This window comes from Oncorhynchus masou, unplaced genomic scaffold (genome assembly GCF_036934945.1).
Source record: "Oncorhynchus masou masou isolate Uvic2021 unplaced genomic scaffold, UVic_Omas_1.1 unplaced_scaffold_3195, whole genome shotgun sequence".
Lineage (NCBI taxonomy): Eukaryota > Metazoa > Chordata > Actinopteri > Salmoniformes > Salmonidae > Oncorhynchus > Oncorhynchus masou.
Genome location: NW_027009611.1, coordinates 18,288 through 42,732, shown reverse-complemented (window position 1 = coordinate 42,732; position 24,445 = coordinate 18,288). Strand labels below are relative to the sequence as shown.

At 42.7% G+C, this 24,445-nt stretch overlaps 1 protein-coding gene across 1 annotated transcript; it reads right to left on the bottom strand.

Moving 5' to 3' along the window:
• Nucleotides 1-2,175: 2,175 nt before the first annotated feature.
• LOC135534244 (NADH dehydrogenase [ubiquinone] flavoprotein 2, mitochondrial-like) lies at nucleotides 2,176-23,719 on the bottom strand. Its single transcript, XM_064961327.1, has 8 exons — nucleotides 23,620-23,719; nucleotides 22,917-22,979; nucleotides 20,264-20,326; nucleotides 19,954-20,070; nucleotides 19,288-19,456; nucleotides 15,767-15,876; nucleotides 13,402-13,478; nucleotides 2,176-2,503 (listed from the first exon to the last, which is right to left on the bottom strand). Exons 1-8 carry the CDS (start codon nucleotides 23,659-23,661, stop codon nucleotides 2,410-2,412), a joined length of 735 nt encoding a protein of 244 aa, XP_064817399.1. The 5' UTR covers nucleotides 23,662-23,719; the 3' UTR covers nucleotides 2,176-2,409.
• Nucleotides 23,720-24,445: the final 726 nt, after the last annotated feature.

Below are 24,445 nucleotides of genomic sequence, written 5' to 3'. Positions count from 1 at the left end.
CAGTTCGTAAGGATAGAGTAGCTAACATACTGCTGTAATGCTATGTGGTCCATAAGGATAGAGTAGCTAACATACTGCTGTAATGCTATGTGGTCCATAAGGATAGAGTAGCTAACATACTGGTACATACTGCTGTAATGCTATGTGATCCATAATGATAGAGTAGCTAACATACTGGTACATACTGCTGTAATGATATGTGGTCCATAAGGATAGAGTAGCTAACATACTGCTGTAATGCTATGTGGTCCATAAGGATAGAGTAGCTAACATACTGGTACATACTGCTGTAATGCTATGTGGTCCATAAGGATAGAGTAGCTAACATGCTGGTACATACTGCTGTAATGCTATGTGGTCCATAAGGATAGAGTAGCTAACATACTGCTGTAATGCTATGTGGTCCATAAGGATACAGTAGCTAACATACTGTACATACTGCTGTAATGCTATGTGGTCCATAAGGATAGAGTAGCTAACATACTGCTGTAATGCTATGTGGTCCATAAGGATAGAGTAGCTAACATACTGGTACATACTGCTGTAGTGCTATGTGGTCCATAAGGATAGAGTAGCTAACATACTGGTACATACTGCTGTAATGCTATGTGGTCCATAAGGATAGAGTAGCTAACATGCTGTACATACTGCTGTAATGCTATGTGGTCCATAAGGATAGAGTAGCTAACATACTGGTACATACTGCTGTAATGCTATGTGGTCCATAAGGATAGAGTAGCTAACATACTGCTGTAATGCTATGTGGTCCATAAGGATAGAGTAGCTAACATACTGGTGTAATGCTATGTGGTCCATAAGGATAGAGTAGCTAACATACTGCTGTAATGCTATGTGGTCCATAAGGATAGAGTAGCTAACATACTGCTGTAATGCTATGTGGTCCATAAGGATAGAGTAGCTAACATACTGCTGTAATGCTATGTGGTCCCATAAGATAGAGTAGCTAACACACTGCTGTAATGCTATGTGGTCCATAAGGATAGAGTAGCTAACATACTGCTGTAATGCTATGTGGTCCATAAGGATAGAGTAGCTAACATACTGCTGTAATGCTATGTGGTCCATAAGGATAGATTAGCTAACATACTGCTGTAATGCTATGTGGTCCATAAGGATAGAGTAGCTAACATACCGGTACATACTGCTGTAATGCTAATGCGGTATGTAAGGATAGCATAGCTAACAAATTCTCAGCCAACAATAACGTGTAACGTATTTGAAAAGGCATTACTTTATTACATATTTCAATTTTCTTAACATATGTTATGAGCAATGAATTTGTGTCTGACTTTGGCTGCATATTTTCCACCATTTTTAATCTAATCTAAAAAACCTTGAAGCACGCCCATTTTCTGAATAATTGCATTAAGGGTCCTATAAGCAAGTAAATAGTGTCCACTGCACGTATACTTAGTATTTTGCGAATTTAGTACGTCATCCGGGAGCTTTTGGCATACTAAACTATGACCAATAAGTATACTATATACTCAATTCACTTCACAAATAGTAGCGTTAGGGAAGTTAGTATGAGTATTCAAACACAGCTTTGGTCTTACCAAATAGGGATATCTTTCTGTATACCACCCCTACCTTGTCACAGCACAACTGATTGGCTCAAACAAGGCACACCTGTTAATTGAAATGCATTCCAGGTGACTACCTCGTGAAGCTGGTTGAGAGAATGCCAAGAGTGTGCAAAGTTGTCATTAAGCCAAAAGGTGGCTACTTTGAAAAATCTCAAAAATATTTTGATGTAATACTCATGATTCCATGTGTTATTTCATAGTTTTTCTTCTATTCTACAATGTAGAACATATTAAAACAAAGAAAAACCCTGGAATGACTAGGTGTGTCCACTTTTGACTGGTACTGTACGCATTTTACCTCATCAATTGATGCTCTCAATAAGAATACATTTCTGTGCGAGGCTTTTGGCAACTTGAACAAAATTCACTTATGAGTTCCTATTCTTTCCGGCAGTTTTTTTTTTCTGACTTTTAAATGATTCATAGTTTCTTGATCTGCATGTCGTTGACAGTGTGGTGTAGTAAACGTTTTCTAATAGAAATACTGTATCAAATTGGTGTCGACCTAGATTTCTCTTTGAGACAGATAATTTGTGTCTTATCTAAATTGACACACAAGGAGACAGTCTGACGCCCATGAGCACATTGACATTTTATTCACAATATTATTATTATTATTATTTCCACTGAAGTTAGGTGTTCCCCTGAACAGAACGGTTCTTATACAGTGTGTGTGTGTGTGTGTGTATGTATATATATATATTTTTTTTTTATCCGATACACTACTTTTAACTGGAGCCCTATGGTCTTCGGTAGTGCACTATATAGGGGCTAGGGAGTTGTTGAAATACACTGTAGGTCTCTATAGATCAGCTCTGACACCGAAACCAGGTCCAGGGGGAGGCTCAGACAGACTCGTCAGTCCTCCTGCTGGCTCGCAGGAGAAACGCCCGTTCCTGGAAGATAAAAAAATAAAATATATATATAGAATGTGAGTCTATATACAGTATATTTCATTCTAGATGAAATAATCAAACCCTGGTCAAGTGTATCATTAGTAATTTAATTCGCTGATAAAACACGGCATTCTATTGCAGCCTGAGCTCCAAAGCCTGGAATATGTTTTAATTTTTTATTTAACCTTTATTTAACCAGGGAGGCCAGTTGAGAAGTTCTCATTTATCAAGATGTATGACAAAACATTTTTTTAATTTAAATATGGTTAGGTAAAATACATGTTTTTTTATATATATAAATACAGTAAAAACCAACTAGTAGTATTCAACCATCAACCCTTTGTGTGTAACAAGCACTAGTGATTGTCTAACAATTATAGGGATGTGCATCTCTCCTTTCATGAACCATTCAATACGCATCTATATACACACACCTATACACACACACCTATATACACACACCTATACACACACACCTATACACACACACCTATACATACACACACACCTATACACACACACACACACACCTATACACCTATACATACACACACACACACCTATACATACACACACCTATACATACACACACCTATACATACACACACACCTATACATACACACACACCTATACATACACACACACCTATACATACACACACACCTATACATACACACACACCTATACATACACACACACCTATACATACACACACACACACCTATACACACACACACACCTATACACACACACACCTATACATACACACACACCTATACATACACACACACCTATACATACACACACACCTATACATACACACACACCTATACATACACACACACCTATACATACACACACACACTATACATACACACACACCTATACATACACACACCTATACATACACACACACCTATACATACACACACCTATACATACACACACCTATACATACACACACACCTATACATACACACACACCTATACATACACACACACCTATACATACACACACACCTATACATACACACACACCTATACATACACACACACACACCTATACACACACACACACCTATACACACACACACACCTATACACACACACACCTATACACATACACACACCTATACACATACACACCTATACATACACACCTATACATACACACACCTATACACACACACACACACACCTATACACACACACACACACACCTATACACACACACACACACACCTATACACACACACACCTATACATACACACACACACACACACACACCTATACATACATACACACACACCTATACACACACACACCTATACACACACACACCTATACATACACACACACACACACACACACACACCCTATACACACACACACACCTATACACACACACACACCTATACACACCTATACATACATACACACACACCTATACACACACACACACACCTATACACACACACACACACCTATACACACACACACCTATACACATACACACCTATACACATACACACACACACCTATACACACACACACTTATACACACACACACACACACACACACTATACACACACACACACCTATACACACACACCTATACACACACACACACACACACACACACACACACACACACACCCCTATACACACACACCTGGGCTCTGTTACGATACAGGAACGTCAACTTTAGGGCTGAACCCATTTAGTCGACTGGTCGAGTTTGTTTTCGTCCAGCAGTTAACAGAACAATGAATGAAATGGCCTCTTGGATTGCACTGACACCGCCGACACCCCTTTGGTTTCTATACTGCTGCTACTCGTGTGTATTCTCTATGGGCTGATTAGGTGACTTTCTAAATATAATCCGTTAGTTACTAGTTACCCTGTCCAGTTGTAAATCAGTAACGTAACTTTTTTGATTACCCCCAAAACTCAGTAACGTAATCTGATTACATTCAGTTACTTTTAGATTACTTTCCCTTTAAAATGCATTAGAAGAAGACATAAATGTATGTTACCAATTTGTTTGTTTGATTGTTGTTTATGATTGTGTTGTCATGTAGGACTGACTGGGCTCATTGATTCCAGTTGAAAAACGAACGCTGAGCTCATGGAATGGCCTGCTTTGAGCACTACTGAAAAGGACTATTTACATGGGAAAAATCAATACCATATTCTGCATTTACGACAGGAATATATTGTTTACCTTTTAGTTGGTGACACTTTGATATCTTGATAATATGCAGCTGTTTAAAGGGAAAATCTGTTTTGGTAAAAAGCTGAGGGAAGGGCCTGGAGAAATGTAACCAGTCTCAGATTAATAGACAGAGAAATGGACGCAAGGCCTGATCATCCATGATGTCAACATTATAGTTATAACCATGTTATGACTATGCAGGACTGACCATCCATGATATCATTATAGTTATAACCATGTTATGAGGCTATACAGGACTGACCATCCATGATATCAACATTATAGTTATAACCATGTTATTCTATAGGCTGGGATCCTCACTATGCAGCTGTTCTATAGGCTGGGATCCTCACTATGCAGCTGTTGTTCTATAGGCTGGGATCCTCACTATGCAGCTGTTGTTCTATAGGCTGGGATCCTCACTATGCAGCTGTTGTTCTATAGGCTGGGATCCTCACTATGCAGCTGTTGTTCTATAGGCTGGGATCCTCACTATGCAGCGGTTGTTCTATAGGCTGGGATCCTCACTATGCAGCTGTTGCAAGAGCACATTTTCACTGGCTGTCGACCGGGTTTCAAAAACAATGATTGATCGGCAGCTTAAACTTCTTAATTCAACCATTATTGGGTTCAAATACACATTTAGATTTGTGAACAGCCGTCCACAACAACCCCAATCCGTAAGGCGCAAATAGCTAAAAGAGAGAGCAGCAGTGTGATTCACATCAATGAGCTATGTAGATATTTATTTTTTTTTATTTTTTTATTTAACCTTTATTTAACTAGGTAAGTCAGTTAAGAACAAATTCTTATTTACAATGACGGCCTAGGAACAGTGGTTTAACTGCCTGTTCAGGGGCAGAACGACAGATTTGTACCTTGTCAGCTCGGGGATTCGAACTTGCAACCTTTCGATTACTAGTCCAACGCTCTAACCACTAGGCTACCCTGCCGCCTCTACACTCTAACCACTAGGCTACACTGCCGCCTCTATACTCTAACCACTAGGCTACCCTAGGCTATCAATAATAAGTGATATCCGTATCGCCGTAGACTACACCACTGCTGTCATCCTTTACCTCCAAGCGTTTATTCAAGTTGGATAATCTTTGGATGCCGACAGCAGTCGTACCATTGGAAGACATAGCATTGTTTCATAACTCCATTGTGTGAATTGTTTGTGTTTTATTGTTAGTGTCTATCAATGCCCCCATGACATGTGTCCCCAGTACTACATCTACCATTAAGTCATAATCTACAGTGTTCGTTACTTTGGTTACAGTCATTTCTCTTCATGCTTTCTGTATTCTTGTTGCAGTCTTCCTGGTCTCATTGTCGGAGTGGACACATTTTTTGCACAGCGCACAACTTATGATACACTTGTGAGAAACACGTAAATTCTGTCATTTTATTTATTTGTCTTCTGTTTGGAGCTCTCCTGTGAATGTTGAGTAAGGACAAGCACACAGAAGTAGACCTATAGACAACCTGATGACACATAGAAGTAGGTCTATAGACTACCTGATGACACATAGAAGTAGACCTACAGACTACCTGATTACACATAGAAGTAGACCTATAGACTACCTGATGACACAGAAGTAGACCTATAGACTATCTGGCCTGATTACACATAGAAGTAGACCTATAGACTACCTGGCCTGATGACACATAGAAGTAGACCTATAGACTACCTGATGAAACATAGAAGTAGACCTATAAACTACCTGGCCTGATGACACATAGAAGTAGACCTATAGACTACCTGGCCTGATGACACATAGAAGTAGACCTATAGACTACCTGATGACACATAGAAGTAGACCTATAGACTACCTGGCCTGATGACACATAGAAGTAGACCTATAGACTACCTGATGACACATAGAAGTAGCCCTATAGACTACCTGATGACACATAGAAGTAGCCCTATAGACTACCTGATGACACATAGAAGTAGCCCTATAGACTACCTGATGACACATAGAAGTAGCCCTATAGACTACCTGATGACACATAGAAGTAGACCTATAGACTACCTGATGACACATAGAAGTAGACCTATAGACTACCTGATGACACATAGAAGTAGACCTATAGACTACCTGATGACACATAGAAGTAGCCCTATAGACTACCTGATGACACATAGAAGTAGACCTATAGACTACCTGATGACACATAGAAGTAGACCTATAGACTACCTGATGACACATAGAAGTAGCCCTATAGACTACCTGATGACACATAGAAGTAGCCCTATAGACTACCTGATGACACATAGAAGTAGCCCTATAGACTACCTGATGACACATAGAAGTAGCCCTATAGACTACCTGATGACACATAGAAGTAGCCCTATAGACTACCTGGCCTGATGACACATAGAAGTAGACCTATAGACTACCTGATGACACATAGAAGTAGACCTATAAACTACCTGGCCTGATGACACATAGAAGTAGACCTATAGACTACCTGGCCTGATGACACATAGAAGTAGACCTATAGACTACCTGGCCTGATGACACATAGAAGTAGACCTATAGACTACCTGATGACACATAGAAGTAGACCTATAGACTACCTGGCCTGATGACACATAGAAGTAGACCTATAGACTACCTGATGACACATAGAAGTAGACCTATAGACTACCTGATGACACATAGAAGTAGACCTATAGACTACCTGATGACACATAGAAGTAGACCTATAGACTACCTGGCCTGATGACACATAGAAGTAGACCTATAGACTACCTGATTACACATAGAAGTAGACCTATAGACTACCTGATGACACATAGAAGTAGGTCTAAAGACTACCTGATGACACATAGAAGTAGGTCTAAAGACTACCTGATGACACATAGAAGTAGACCTATAGACTACCTGATGACACATAGAAGTAGACCTATAGACTACCTGATGACACATAGAAGTAGACCTATAGACTACCTGATGACACATAGAAGTAGCCCTATAGACTACCTGGCCTGATGACACATAGAAGTAGACCTATAGACTACCTGATGACACATAGAAGTAGACCTATAGACTACCTGATGACACATAGAAGTAGCCCTATAGACTACCTGATGACACATAGAAGTAGCCCTATAGACTACCTGATGACACATAGAAGTAGACCTATAGACTACCTGATGACACATAGAAGTAGACCTATAGACTACCTGATGACACATAGAAGTAGACCTATAAACTACCTGGCCTGATGACACATAGAAGTAGACCTATAGACTACCTGGCCTGATGACACATAGAAGTAGACCTATAGACTACCTGGCCTGATGACACATAGAAGTAGACCTATAGACTACCTGGCCTGATGACACATAGAAGTAGACCTATAGACTACCTGATGACACATAGAAGTAGACCTATAGACTACCTGGCCTGATGACACATAGAAGTAGACCTATAGACTACCTGATGACACATAGAAGTAGCCCTATAGACTACCTGATGACACATAGAAGTAGCCCTATAGACTACCTGATGACACATAGAAGTAGACCTATAGACTACCTGATGACACATAGAAGTAGCCCTATAGACTACCTGGCCTGATGACACATAGAAGTAGACCTATAGACTACCTGATGACACATAGAAGTAGACCTATAGACTACCTGATGACACATAGAAGTAGCCCTATAGACTACCTGATGACACATAGAAGTAGCCCTATAGACTACCTGATGACACATAGAAGTAGACCTATAGACTACCTGATGACACATAGAAGTAGCCCTATAGACTACCTGATGACACATAGAAGTAGACCTATAAACTACCTGGCCTGATGACACATAGAAGTAGACCTATAGACTACCTGGCCTGATGACACATAGAAGTAGACCTATAGACTACCTGGCCTGATGACACATAGAAGTAGACCTATAGACTACCTGATGACACATAGAAGTAGACCTATAGACTACCTGGCCTGATGACACATAGAAGTAGACCTATAGACTACCTGATGACACATAGAAGTAGACCTATAGACTACCTGATGACACATAGAAGTAGACCTATAGACTACCTGATGACACATAGAAGTAGACCTATAGACTACCTGATGACACATAGAAGTAGACCTATAGACTACCTGATGACACATAGAAGTAGCCCTATAGACTACCTGGCCTGATGACACATAGAAGTAGACCTATAGACTACCTGATGACACATAGAAGTAGACCTATAGACTACCCGATGACACATAGAAGTAGCCCTATAGACTACCTGATGACACATAGAAGTAGCCCTATAGACTACCTGATGACACATAGAAGTAGCCCTATAGACTACCTGATGACACATAGAAGTAGACCTATAGACTACCTGATGACACATAGAAGTAGACCTATAGACTACCTGATGACACATAGAAGTAGACCTATAGACTACCTGATGACACATAGAAGTAGCCCTATAGACTACCTGATGACACATAGAAGTAGCCCTATAGACTACCTGGCCTGATTACACATAGAAGTAGACCTATAGACTACCTGGCCTGATTACACATAGAAGTAGACCTATAGACTACCTGATGACACATAGAAGTAGACCTATAGACTACCTGATGACACATAGAAGTAGACCTATAGACTACCTGATGACACATAGAAGTAGCCCTATAGACTACCTGATGACACATAGAAGTAGACCTAAAGACTACCTGATGACACATAGAAGTAGACCTAAAGACTACCTGATGACACATAGAAGTAGACCTATAGACTACCTGATGACACATAGAAGTAGACCTATAGACTACCTGATGACACATAGAAGTAGACCTATAGACTACCTGATGACACATAGAAGTAGCCCTATAAACTACCTGATGACACAGAAGTAGCCCTATAGACTACCTGGCCTGATGACACATAGAAGTAGACCTATAGACTACCTGATGACACATAGAAGTAGACCTATAGACTACCTGGCCTGATGACACATAGAAGTAGACCTATAGACTACCTGGCCTGATGACACATAGAAGTAGACCTATAGACTACCTGATGACACATAGAAGTAGACCTATAGACTACCTGATGACACATAGAAGTAGACCTATAGACTACCTGATGACACATAGAAGTAGACCTATAGACTACCTGATGACACATAGAAGTAGACCTATAGACTACCTGGCCTGATGACACATAGAAGTAGACCTATAGACTACCTGATGACACATAGAAGTAGACCTATAGACTACCTGATGACACATAGAAGTAGCCCTATAGATTACCTGATGACACATAGAAGTAGCCCTATAGACTACCTGATGACACATAGAAGTAGGTCTATAGACTACCTGATTACACATAGAAGTAGCCCTATAGACTACCTGATGACACATAGAAGTAGCCCTATAGACTACCTGATGACACATAGAAGTAGCCCTATAGACTACATGACCTGCATGCACACCTAGGTGTATAAATGTGCCCATTTGGGGATCTGATAGTATTTCTGATTGGCTTAAATCGCACCACTACTAATGAGCTGTGGAGCTTCTCAAAGTAATGTTTTCTTCACCTCAAACAGAAAGTGAACAAATTCTGTTTTTCCATCCATTGATAATGTCAATAGTTCCTCAATGTGTTTGAAAGATCTTTCAAGCTCTCTCCCTTTCGATAACCAGTCAGCGTGAAAGGGAACAATGTCATGCTCTGATCCAATAGATACACCATACAAATAGTCCTACCTGATTACTTCTTATCAGTGCTCTGATCCAATAGATACACCATACAAATAGTCCTACCTGATTACTTCTTATCAGTGCTCTGATCCAATAGATACACCATACAAATAGTCCTACCTGATTACTTCTTATCAGTGCTCCGATCCAATAGATACACCATACAAATAGTCCTACCTGATTACTTCTTATCAGTGCTCTGATCCAATAGATACACCATACAAATAGTCCTACCTGATTACTTCTTATCAGTGCTTGACTTGGACTGAAATATGCAGTGGTGGAAGAAGTACCCCATTGTAAACGTATAGATACCCTAATAGAAAGTTACTCAAGTCACCCAGTAAAATAGTACTTGAGTAAAGTAAAAGTCAATGTATTTGGTTTTAAATATACTTAAGTATCAAAAAGTAAATGTAATTGCTAAAATATATTTAAGTATCAAAAGTAGAAATTAAAGTAGAAATAATTTCTTATTCCTTATATAAGCGGCATAATTTTCTTGTTTTTAAAATGTACAGATAGCCAGGGGCACACCCCAACGTTATTTACAAAAGATGCATTTGTGTTTAGTGAGTCCGCCAGACCAGAGGAAGTAGGAATGTTCTCTGTTTAGTGAGTCCGCCAGACCAGAGGAAGTAGGAATGACCAGGGATGTTCTCTGTTTAGTGAGTCCTCCAGATCAGAGGCAGTAGGGATGACCAGGGATGTTCTCTGTTTAGTGAGTCCTCCAGACCAGAGGAAGTAGCAATGACCAGGGATGTTCTCTGTTTAGTGAGTCTGCCAGATCAGAGGCAGTAGGAATGACCAGGGATGTTCTCTGTTTAGTGAGTCCTCCAGACCAGAGGCAGTAGGGATGACCAGGGATGTTCTCTGTTTAGTGAGTCCTCCAGACCAGAGGAAGTAGGAATGACCAGGGATGTTCTCTGTTTAGTGATTCCTCCAGATCAGAGGCAGTAGGAATGACCAGGGATGTTCTCTGTTTAGTGAGTCCTCCAGACCAGAGGCAGTAGGGATGACCAGGGATGTTCTCTGTTTAGTGAGTCCTCCAGATCAGAGGCAGTAGGAATGACCAGGGATGTTCTCTGTTTAGTGAGTCCTCCAGACCAGAGGCAGTAGGGATGACCAGGGATGTTCTCTGTTTAGTGAGTCCTCCAGACCAGAGGAAGTAGGAATGACCAGGGATGTTCTCTGTTTAGTGAGTCCGCCAGACCAGAGGCAGTAGCAATGACCAGGGATGTTCTCTTGATACGTGGGTCAATTTCCCTGTCCTGCTAAGCATTCAAAATGTAACGAGTAATTTGGCTCATCAGGGAAAATATATGGGAATTAAAAAAGTACAATATTTTCTTTAGGAATGGTGAAGTAAATGTAAAGATACCCCAACAAAACTACTTAAGTATTTTACACCACTGGAAATAGGTTCCGGTACTCATTTTGAATGCTGGTACTGTATTATATTTAGGAGTTCCACAATACTGTTTTAGATAACAGTCTATAAAGAACTCGACAACACTGTTGAGATTATATTCTATAAAGAGGGACAGGACCTCCACAATACTGTTGAGATAATAGTCTATAAAGAGGGACAGGACCTCCACAATACTGTTTTAGATAATAGTCTATAAAGAGGGACAGGAGCTCAAGCAGTAGAAAATGTGGGGCGCTGGTACTCCACTCCGGTGAGCTCCTACCAAGGTCAAGCACTGCTTCTTATCCTGTACGCAAATAGCCTACAGCTGTGGAAACTGAGCGGCCCTGAATATTTTATACATTGTTGCAAGCTGACCCAAGTTAGTTGACACAATGTTTCAAATTCATTGCAGACAGGCCATGGAGCAAATGTGATTTATAGGATATAGATTTTTTTAATCAGGATATTTTCTACCGGCAGTCTGCAAGGTTTTTATTTGTTGGCTTTATGTAGATTATTTTTTTACATATTGGCATTCGCAATAGAAGTTACTTTTTTAGGATTATAATTTTTCATTTAGACATAATTTTGATTGAGATATGAAGACATTATTATAAATTAAGTGAAACTGTTTCACAAAAAAAAATGTGAAAATCATAACTGTAGAAGTGGTCAGACAAATTGGCATGAGAAAAGGTTGCCTATGTTGCCTATGACAACGCAGTTACATGCATAACGTTCGATAAGGATACTAAACTGAAGAAGAGGACATATCAATTCGGTCACAACAGATAGGAGATATTTTCGGGGAAATGGCGGTTTTCATAACTTTTTTTTATTTTTTTATTTTTACCCCGTTTTCTCCCCAATCTCGTGGTATCCAATTGTTTTTTTTTTAGTAGCACTATCTTGTCTCATCGCTACAACTCCCGTACGGGGCTCGTGAGAGACGAAGGTTGAAAGTCATGCGTCCTCCGATACACAACCCAACCAAGCTGCACTGCTTCTTAACACAGCGCCCATCCAACCCGGAAGCCAGCCGCACCAATGTGTCGGAGGAAACACCGTGCACCTGGCAACCTTGGTTAGCGTGCACTGCACCCGGCCCGCCACAGGAGTCACTGGTGAGCGATGAGACAAGGACATCCCTACCGGCCAACCCCTCCCTAACCCGGACAATTGTGCGTCGCCCCACGGACCTCCCGGTCGGGGGCGGGTTACGACAGAGCCTGGGCGCGAACCCAGAGTCTCTGGTGGCACAGCTGACTCATGAATGCTTAATTTGGATCGGTTTGAGCTCCCGGACTAGTGCACTGCCATCTTAAACATTTGAACCAGGGACCGATGGTGAAATCGTTACATCCCCAAACAGTCTTCATAGTCCCCTGCTAGACAAGTAACATAATGCCGTTGCATTGCATGGACAGGACGAGCACCAGTCCAGTTCTCGTCTTTATAGTTCCCTGCTAAACAACATGCTGTTTGTGTTCACGAGACAGACAGGAGGGTAGACGTTCATACCTGGGCCCAGGCGGAGGGACGTTCCCAGCTTTCAGCTCATCAATGATCTGATCGATGTCTTTTGGACTCAGGTCTTCCTGGAAAGCAGAGGACAGAAACGTCACAAAAACATCCTATCGCCACGACCCCAGCCCACTTACCCAGTATCGCCACGACCCCAGCCCACTTACCCAGTATCGCCACGACCCCAGCCCACTTACCCAGTATCGCCCGACCCCAGCCCACTTACCCAGTATCGCCACGACCCCAGCCCACTTACCCAGTATCGCCACGACCCCAGCCCACTTACCCAGTATCGCCACGACCCCAGCCCACTTACCCAGTATCGCCACGACCCCAGCCCACTTACCCAGTATCGCCACGACCCCAGCCCACTTACCCAGTATCGCCACGACCCCAGCCCACTTACCCAGTATCGCCACGACCCCAGCCCACTTACCCAGTATCGCCACGACCCCAGCCCACTTACCCAGTATCGCCACGACCCCAGCCCACTTACCCAGTATCGCCACGACCCCAGCCCGTTTACCCAGTATCGCCACGACCCCAGCCCGTTTACCCAGTATCGCCACGACCCCAGCCCACTTACCCAGTATCGCCACGACCCCAGCCCACTTACCCAGTATCGCCACGACCCCAGTCTATTTACCCAGTATCGCCACGACCCCAGTCTATTTACCCAGTATCGCCACAACACCTTGCCTTGATTTTAAAAGCAGTGGTTCACACTTTCAGTTTCACGCGAATCCACGGTTTCTGGTTTGGGAATGTTTTAATCGTTGCTATGGGAACGACATCTTTAACGCACGTTCTAATGAACTCCCACACCGAATCAGCGTATTCGTCAATGTTGTTGTCTGACGCAATACGAAACATGTCCCAGTCCACGTGATGGAAGCAGTCTTGGAGTGTGGAATCAGCTTGGTCGGACCAGCATTGGACAGACCTCAGCGTGGGAGCTTCTTGTTTTAGTTTCTGTCTGTAGGCAGGGATCAGCAAAATGGAGTCGTGGTCAGCTTTTCCGAAAGGAGGGCGGGGCAGGGCCTTATATGCGTCGCGGAAGTTAGAATAGCAATGATCCAAGGTTTTGCCAGCCCTGGTTGCGCAATCGAAATGCTGATACAATTTAGGGAGTCTTGTTTTCAGATTAGCCTTGTTAAAATCCCCAGCTACAATGATGTATGGATTCCAGTTTGCCAAGAGTCAAATAAAGTTTGTTCAGAGCCATCGATGTGTTCCTGTATGTTTTTGTGATCACACCACGTCTCGTTAGCCATAATGCATACGCCCCCGCCCCTCTTCTTACCAGAAAGATGTTTGTTTCTGTCGGCGCGATGTGTGGAGAAACCAGATGGCTGCACCGACTCCGAGAGCGTCTTTCCAGTGAGCCATGTTTCCGTGAAGCAAAGAACGTTACAGTCTCTGATGTCCCTCTGGAATGCTACCCTTGCTCGGATTTCATCAACCTTGTTGTCAAGTGACTGGACATTGGCGAGAAGAATGCTAGGAAGTGGTGCACGATGTGCCCGTCTCCGGAGTCTGACCAGAAGACCGCTTCGTTTCCCTCTTTTACAAAGTCTTTTTTTTGGGTCGCCGGCTGGGATCCATTCCGTTGTCCTGGTTGAAAGGCAGAACACAGGATCCGCTTCGCGAAAGTCATATTCTTGGTCGCAAGGATGGTGAGTTGACGCTGCTCTTATATTCAGTAGTTCTTCTCGACGGTATGTAATGAAACCTAAGATGACCTGGTGTTGTGGTGATAGGATGGCGTTACTGGGTAAATAGACTGGTGTTGTGGCGTTACTGGGTAAATAGCCTGGTGTTGTGGCGTTACTGGGTAAATAGCCTGGTGTTGTGGCGTTACTGGGTAAATAGCCTGGTGTTGTGGCGTTACTGGGTAAATAGCCTGGTGTTGTGGCGTTACTGGGTAAATAGCCTGGTGTTGTGGCGTTACTGGGTAAATAGCCTGGTGTTGTGGCGTTACTGGGTAAATAGCCTGGTGTTGTGGCGTTACTGGGTAAATAGCCTGGTGTTGTGGCGTTACTGGGTAAATAGCCTGGTGTTGTGGCGTTACTGGGTAAATAGCCTGGTGTTGTGGCGTTACTGGGTAAATAGCCTGGTGTTGTGGCGTTACTGGGTAAATAGCCTGGTGTTGTGGCGTTACTGGGTAAATAGCCTGGTGTTGTGGCGTTACTGGGTAAATAGACTGGTGTTGTGGCGTTACTGGGTAAATAGCCTGGTGTTGTGGCGTTACTGGGTAAATAGACTGGTGTTGTGGCGTTACTGGGTAAATAGACAGGTGTTGTGTTTTGTCCACTCCGTGTATATCGTTGTGTTTTTTTGTGTGAAGCAGAGAATAACTCACGTAGTAGTTGTCGTTGATCTGGACCATGGGAGCGTTAACACAGGCACCGAGACACTCCACCTCTATTAGAGAGAACATCTTGTCTGACGTCATCCCTCCTACCTTGATGCCTGAGGGAAAAAAAATGTTTTTTAAAAGGTCAAATGTAGCCATTTTTTATCTCAATATCTAAATGTTTTCTGGGTAACTGTTAGCATCACTGATTGTTTTCATTGAAAATGTTTAAAAAAATATATAAAAAAATACATAGATTCTTAGCAAAAATAAATGTCTTAAGCAAGAATTTAGCTAAGACAGTTTGGGAGTGGTCTGAGTGGGGAGGGGAAAAGTGAAAATGTGCTGTTATTGGCAGAGAGGTTTGGAACTCTTTCTTATTGGTCCATTAACTCATTTACTGCCTGGTGATGTCACCGTGTAGGCCAAAACTCCATCCCACTAAAACAGGTTGAAGTGTCAGGTGGTCAAACAGTTCTTACAGTAAATGGGGCATTATCATAATTTTCACAGTATTATTCCAAACTCTGTGTGGAGATAAATATATAGAAAAACACAAAATCATGTTTTTGATTACACTGGGCCTTTAACATAGTACTAATTACACTGATCTGATGGAAGAATTGGTGAACTGGGATCTCGATAGCCGGGTCTCAGATCTGTTGGTATTGTTACCTAATCCATTCCATAAGGAGCTGGCAACAGACCAGAAACGGACAGGCACCCAGGCTATATTAAAGGACTAGAAACACAGGCACCCAGGCTATATTAAAGAGATCAGAAACAGACAGGGACCCAGGCTATATTAAAGAGATCAGAAACAGACAGGCACCCAGGCTATATTAAAGAGATCAGAAACGGACTGACTCCCAGGCTATATTAAAGGACTAGAAACAGACTGACTCCCAGGCTATATTAAAGAGACCAGAAACGGACTGACTCCCAGGCTACATTAAAGAGACCAGAAACGGACTGACACCCAGGCTATATTAAAGAGACCAGAAACGGACTGACTCCCAGGCTATATTAAAGAGACCAGAAACGGACTGACACCCAGGCTATATTAAAGAGACCAGAAACGGACTGACTCCCAGGCTATATTAAAGGACTAGAAACAGACTGACACCCAGGCTACATTAAAGAGACCAGAAACGGACAGACACCCAGGCTATATTAAAGAGACCAGAAAACGGACTGACTCCCAGGCTATATTAAAGAGACCAGAAACGGACTGACACCCAGGCTATATTAAAGAGACCAGAAACGGACTGACTCCCAGGCTATATTAAAGAGACCAGAAACGGACTGACTCCCAGGCTATATTAAAGGACTAGAAACTGACAGGCACCCAGGCTATATTAGAGATCAGAAACAAACAATCTACCTATCATCGTTAAATAATAGAACAATGATTCAAATACAATACATATAACATAATAATCGTTTTCCTCCACAGCTAGCTTAAAGCTTCTGAACACATCTACACAGAACAACAATATAAACACAACAATGTAAAGTGTTGGTCCTATGTTTCATGTGCTGAAATAAAAGATTCAAGACTTATTTCTCTAAAATGTTGTGAAACAAATTTGTTTATATCCCTGTTAGTGAGCATTTCTCCTTTGCCAAGATAATCCATCCACCTGACAGGTGTGGCATATCAAGAAGCTGATTAAACAGCATGATCATTACACAGGTGCACCTTGTGCTGGGGGCAAAGTTTTGTTACACAACACAATGCCACAGATGTTCAAGTTTTGAGGAAGCGTGCAATTGGCATGCTGACTGCAGGACTGTCGACCAGAACTGTTGCCAGAGAATTGAATGTTCATTTCTCTACTAGAAGCCATCGTTTTAGAGAATTTGGCAGTATGTCCAACCGGCCTCACATTCACAGACCACGTGTATGGCGTTGTGTGAGCGATCGGTTTGCTGACTTCAACGTTGTGAACAGAGTGCCCCATGGTGGGGTTATGGTATGGGGCAGGCATAAGTTACGGACAACAAACACACTTGCATTGTATCGATGGCAGTTTGAATGCACTTTTGAATGACGAGATCCTGAGGCCCAACATGCCACAGTCAACAGTCTGATCAACTCTACGCGAAGGAAATGTGTCGTGCTGCATGAGGCAAATGGTTTGTCACACTAGATACGGCCCGATTTTCTGATCCACGCCCCTACTTTTTAATTTAAGGTTACCAACAAAAGCATATCTGTATTCCCAGTCATGTGAAATCCAAAGATTCGGGCCTAATGAATTTATTTAACCTGTCTGGCCCACCTGGGACACAACCGCACCCCCTGCCAACAATAAATGCAAATGCCAAATGCTAATAGCACTCGTTAAAACTCAAACGTTCATTAAAATTCACATGCGGGGTAGTCAATTCAAGCTACACTCGTTGTGAATCTAGCCAACGAGTCAGATTTGTAAAATGCTTTTCGGCGAAAGCATGAGTAGCTATTATCTGATAGCAGGCAACACCCCGAAATACCAGAAGGGACGTAAACAAAGGAATTAGCGTAGCCGGCGCTACACAAAACGCAGAAATAAAATATAAAACATTCATTACCTTTGACAAGATTCTTTGTTGGCACTCCTATATGTCCCATAAACATCACAATTGGGTCTTTTTTTCGATTAAATCGGTCCTTGTGTACCCAAAATGTCAATTTATGAAGACCGTCAGATCCAGTAAAAACACATTTTTTAAACGCGACGTTATTTTTTTAAATTAAAAAAGTTGCCTATAAACTTTGACAAAACACTTCAAACTACTTTTGTAATCCAACTTTAGGTATTACTAAACGTTAATAAACGATTAAATTGATCACGGAGCGATCTGTATTCAATAGCAACAAGTTTGGGAAACGTAGTCAACTTTTCCGGTTCAATTGTTTACAGCTGTGGACTTGACAACCGGATGTGGCTATTACTCAGATGACCAACGATTTAGTTGAATCAAAATCACAACACTGGCGACATCGTGTGGAAGCTGTAGGAACTGTATCCTCAGCCTTAAGTATTTTTCCTTCCAATAGACAATACATGGACTGGCGGATTGATTTTTTCTCCGTCGATTTAGTGATCAGGTTTTCTGGCGATTTTGACCACGGAACTTGTTCTGTTATAGTCACAGACACCATTGAACCAGTTCTAGAAACTTCAGAGTGTTTTCTATGCACACATACTAATCATATGCATATACTATATTCCTGGCATGAGTAGCAGGACGTTGAAATGTTGCGCGATTTTTAACAGAATGTTGAAAAAAAGTAGCCCGATCTCTAAGAGGTTTTAAATTGACTGATTTCCTCATGAACTGTAACTACGTAAAAATCTTTGAAATTGTTGCATTTCTATAAAATGTTTTTCCCCGATGTTTATATTTGCAGAACATCTACTTCGATGTTGTTCATCTGTCATAAATATACGCAGTCAAGACATCTGTTTTCCATCTCCACTTGTCTCCCCTTCATTCTAGGTCCGTCTGTGAACCAAACGCGACAGTCGACCTCTTACCCAGTTTGTTCTGGAGGGCCTCCAGGATGCTGTCGGAGTCGCAAAGCATGCAGGGAGTTGTAGTGCAGATCTGGATGTGGTACTTGCCCACCGGCTGCCTCAGGAACATGGTGTAGAACGTCGCTACCTCATAGATCCTCATCGGAGGGACCTCAAGCACCTCGGCCACCTGGGAGAAAAAAAAAGAGAGACACACAGAGAGAGAGAGAGAGAGAGAGGGACACAGAGAGAGAGAGAGACACAGAGAGAGACACAGAGAGAGAGAGACACAGAGAGAGAGAGAGACACAGAGAGAGAGAGAGAGACACAGAGAGAGACACAGAGAGAGACAGAGAGAGACACAGAGAGAGAGAGGGACACAGAGAGAGAGAGGGACACAGAGAGAGAGAGAGACACAGAGAGAGAGAGAGACACAGAGAGAGAGAGAGACACAGAGAGAGAGAGAGACACAGAGAGAGAGAGAGAGAGAGAGACACAGAGAGAGAGAGGGACACAATTCTGAAAAATGAAGGCTCGTAGACAGGAGGAGCATTAATCTACACAGGTTCTGTCGAATTATATCGTTCTACAAATCGTTGCCAAACAGCAAAAAAAAAAAAATTAACATACTCTATTCTAAAAACAGACTGATGCCTCAGGATATTGATTGATAGATTGATGAATGACCTTGTTCATGGCTGAGATGGGGAGCCATCCATGCTGTCTCTGAGCCAGGTCCAACACAGGGATGGTGGCGGCCTGTTTGTGGCCCTCTGGGTACATACTAATGATAGCATCAATCCTCTAAAAACAACAACAAAACAGCTTTTCATTAGTGAGGCTTTATGATGTCCACAAGAACAGAGAATGTGACCTTTTTTTTTATATAAAGCTTCCTGTTCAAAACGATTTATAAAGATGTGATAAAAGTGATGGTTTTCAAAGTTGAGTCTGACGTGCAGGTATTTCTCTGATGGTCGTGTTGTCGTCGACTCACCTTCAGGTTCTCCGCTGTGAACTCAAAGGGAGTGTCTGGGTTGTTTTCAGGGGTATCCCTGTGCTGCAGTAGAAGAAAACGTATCACACATCAGTCATCACATTGATGAACAGCAATAACTCATTGAGTTTCATAAGACATTTTACTTACCAGGCACAAACTAAAACATGTTAGTTAAACTGTTAAATTTGTAAACAAAGTAATCGTGTAAGGAAAAGCCAATAGGAAAAGCCAATATTTAGATCATTTAGAAGGCGTGGTAAAGAATAGGGGACAAATCCCTCAGGCCCCTCAGACCATGGACCTCCCAGCCAGTTCCACTGCATTTATGTTCCCCTCTAATCAGGGTCTGGACCTCCCAACCAGTTCCACTGCATTTATGTTCCCCTCTAATCAGGGTCTGGACCTCCCAGCCAGTTCCACTGCATTTATGTTCTCCTCTAATCAGGGACAGGTTTAGACCAGGGACACCCGGTGGGTGAGTCCCCTCTAATCAGGGTCTGGTTTAGACCAGGGACACCAGGTGGGTGAGTCCCCTCTAATCAGGGTCTGGTTTAGACCAGGGACACCAGGTGGGTGATTCTCCTCTAATCAGTGACTAATTTAGACCAGGGACACCAGGTGGGTGAGTCCCCTCTAATCAGTGACTAATTTAGACCAGGGACACTGTGTGGGTGAGTCTCCTCTAATCAGGGTCTGGTTTAGACCAGGGACACCAGGTGGGTGATATTAATGATCAGGTAGAACAGAGAACCAGCAGGCTCTGGACCCCTGGTAAAGGCTATTGAGATGTCTCCTGTACCTCTTCCCTGAGGGACAGTTGTATCCAACAACACATTGTGGCACGACAGGCAGTGGTGGTGCATAAACTTGTCTCTGCAGGGTAGCCTAGTGGTTAGAGTGTTGGACTAATAACCGAAAGGTTGCAAGTTCAAATCCCCGAGCTGACAAGGTACAAATCTGTCGTTCTGCCCCTGAACAGGCAGTTAACCCACTGTTCCTAGGCCGTCATTGAAAATAAGAATTTGTTCTTAACTGACTTGCCTAGTAAAATAAAGGTAAAATAACAAAAATATACACTGCCCCATTGTGGACAGTTGTGTAATAGTCCTATCCATGTTTTATTTAAATCTGACTAAATGCATCATTTCAAAACGGATTTGATTGTAGTTTACATTGGCAGTCCTTGGGACCACAACGGGTGCCCATTTTGGTTTAACACTACACAGCGGATTCAAATGATCAAAGCTTAATGATGAGTTGATTTTTTTGAATCCGCTGTGTAGTGTTTGAGGGGCAAAAACCAAAATGTGCACCCCTTGGGAAACCCTACACCGACACGCAGCGTCCTCTACACCGACACGCAGCGTCCTCTACACCGACACGCAGCGTCCTCTACACCGACACGCAGCGTCCTCTACACAGCGTCCTCTACACAGCGTCCTCTACACAGCGTCCTCTACACCGACACGCAGCGTCCTCTACACTGACACGCAGCGTCCTCTACACAGCGTCCTCTACACCGACACGCAGCGTCCTCTACACCGACACGCAGCGTCCTCTACACCGACACGCAGCGTCCTCTACACCGACACGCAGCGTCCTATACAACGACACGCAGCGTCCTCTACACCGACACGCAGCGTCCTCTACACCGACACGCAGCGTCCTCTACACAGCGTCCTCTACACAGCGTCCTCTACACAGCGTCCTCTACACCGACACGCAGCGTCCTCTACACTGACACGCAGCGTCCTCTACACAGCGTCCTCTACACCGACACGCAGCGTCCTCTACACAGCGTCCTCTACACAGCGTCCTCTACACAGCGTCCTCTACACCGACACGCAGCGTCCTCTACACTGACACGCAGCGTCCTCTACACAGCGTCCTCTACACCGACACGCAGCGTCCTCTACACCGACACGCAGCGTCCCTACACCGACACGCAGCGTCCTCTACACCGACACGCAGCGTCCTATACACCGACACGCAGCGTCCTCTACACCGACACGCAGCGTCCTCTACACCGACACGCAGCGTCCTCTACACCGACACGCAGCGTCCTATACAACGACACGCAGCGTCCTATACAACGACACGCAGCGTCCTATACAACCGTGCACAAGATGGTGAATTTTTTGGACTAGGCTTCATCAATAATGCCAAGAGTGTGAGCCATTTTAAGAATCTCAAATATAAAATGTTTTGATTTGTTTAACACTTTTTTTGGTTACTACATGATCCAAATCAAAGGTTATTTGTCACCTTTGTGAAATGCTTTACAGGCCCTTAACCAACCATGCAGGTTTGACATATGTGTTTTCTCATAGTTTTGATGTCTTCATTATTATTTTACAATGTAGAAAATAGTAAAAATAAAGAAAAACCCTGGAATGAGTAGGTGTCCAAATTTTTTACTGGTAATGTATATGGGGAAATTTAGCAATTAGGATTAGTTATCTGTAACGGTTATTGTAAATGAAGCATTGTTGCACACTGTTGGCATACATTTTGGATAAATGGATAAAAAAAAATTGTGACTCCTCAAACAGTCAAATTGAAATGCTCATCCCTACTTTACTAAGCGGTCTTGTGAAAAGCCTGACTCAAACCTAGAACCAAGCTATGAGGTTACAGATCCTGCACTCACCACGAAGATGCCCCCAGCTCCAGCTCTGGCGGCAGACCGGTGAACGCTCCTGACCTGCCTAGCCTGGGAACATGGGAAGAAGAGACACGTATCAAATCAACTGATCATGTGCACTAGGAGGTTGGATTCTGTGGAATACCAACCAAGACACATTATAGGTTTTACATGAAAACATTTGATTAAAAAAGACTTCCGATACTAATCTCAGGTTACCCAGAAGTAAACGTCTCTCGTCACTTCCTGTTAGAATCTGTCCACGAGAAATGACTTCAAAACTATCAGGAAGGTTTTGCTGAACGATGGATGCAACAGTGGCAATTCTGATCAGTGTGATTCAAACTGATGAAGAAGTTGCGATGTAGCAGTGCATCAGTTTGTAGTGTTTATGAACTCGCCAGTCAGCTAACGGTGCAAGGCTCTTTACCGTAACTAACTTAACCAGTCAGAAAAACACAGCCAGCTATAGTAGCAAGTTAACTTGCAAGGACAAGATATATTTTCACAAGCATTCAAACAATAGTATTGTTCACATTAATATTGAACTAAATCATTACTCTAATGAGTAACTATCGTGTTAGCTAACTATCGTGTTAGCTTGTCCTTGTCAAGTGTCATGCAAACATATCTCTTTCTTCATCAAACATAACTACCGGTTCTTCATTTCTAGAATTAGCCTAACACGAGTACTTTGTTACAGGCATACCGTTAGGGAAACAGCAGATCGAAATGCAGAAGATAGAAACATCTTCAAAGCGTAGCTGGTTTTGCCCCCTTGACACAAGGCTTATGTGACCACAGCTCGATTGAGAGGGTCTGGTTTAACGCTACGTCAAAAACTAATCTACCACAGATCAAATTATTGACAGTGTGAAGCAAATTATTTTCTGTCTACATTTCTGAGATTACAGAATATATACCGATTGAATAATATTAAATTATTTATTTGCATGAACTTCTGTATAAGATTTTTTTTTTTGTTACAATACAAATGACAATTACATCACACCTGCCAAGATCTACATTCTCACACCCCGATGTCCAGCGCCCATATCGTTCTCTGGCACATATTCTTCTTCGTTGAAGTTTAACGGTGGTCGGTATCCAATAAATGTTGCATTACCGCCACCTACTAGACTGGAGTACAACTCCCTTATAGTTTGCTTGAAACTATCACAGACTCATCTTTATCCTGACTCTCGGTGCAAGCCTCGGTCTCCGAGAACCTCATCACACCGACCACCTCTGATACTTCACCCTCCTTCACTTCCATTTCTCCTCCTGTTTAAACTTTCTACCGTTCTTCTATAACAAACATCTCCCTTTCTTCCGCCATTTTTAACTGACTCAAGCTCACCCTCTTCCTCCCTCTCTCTCTCAGACCTCCTCTGCCTCTCTTTTCCCCCTCCATTCCTCCTCCGTATTCCAAGTATTCCAAGTCTCCTTGTGATAATACTGCACTTCTCCTGACGTACATCTTGTTCTTGCTTTCTCAAGGGACGCCATTTAAGCGGCTGTCACAATCTCCGTAC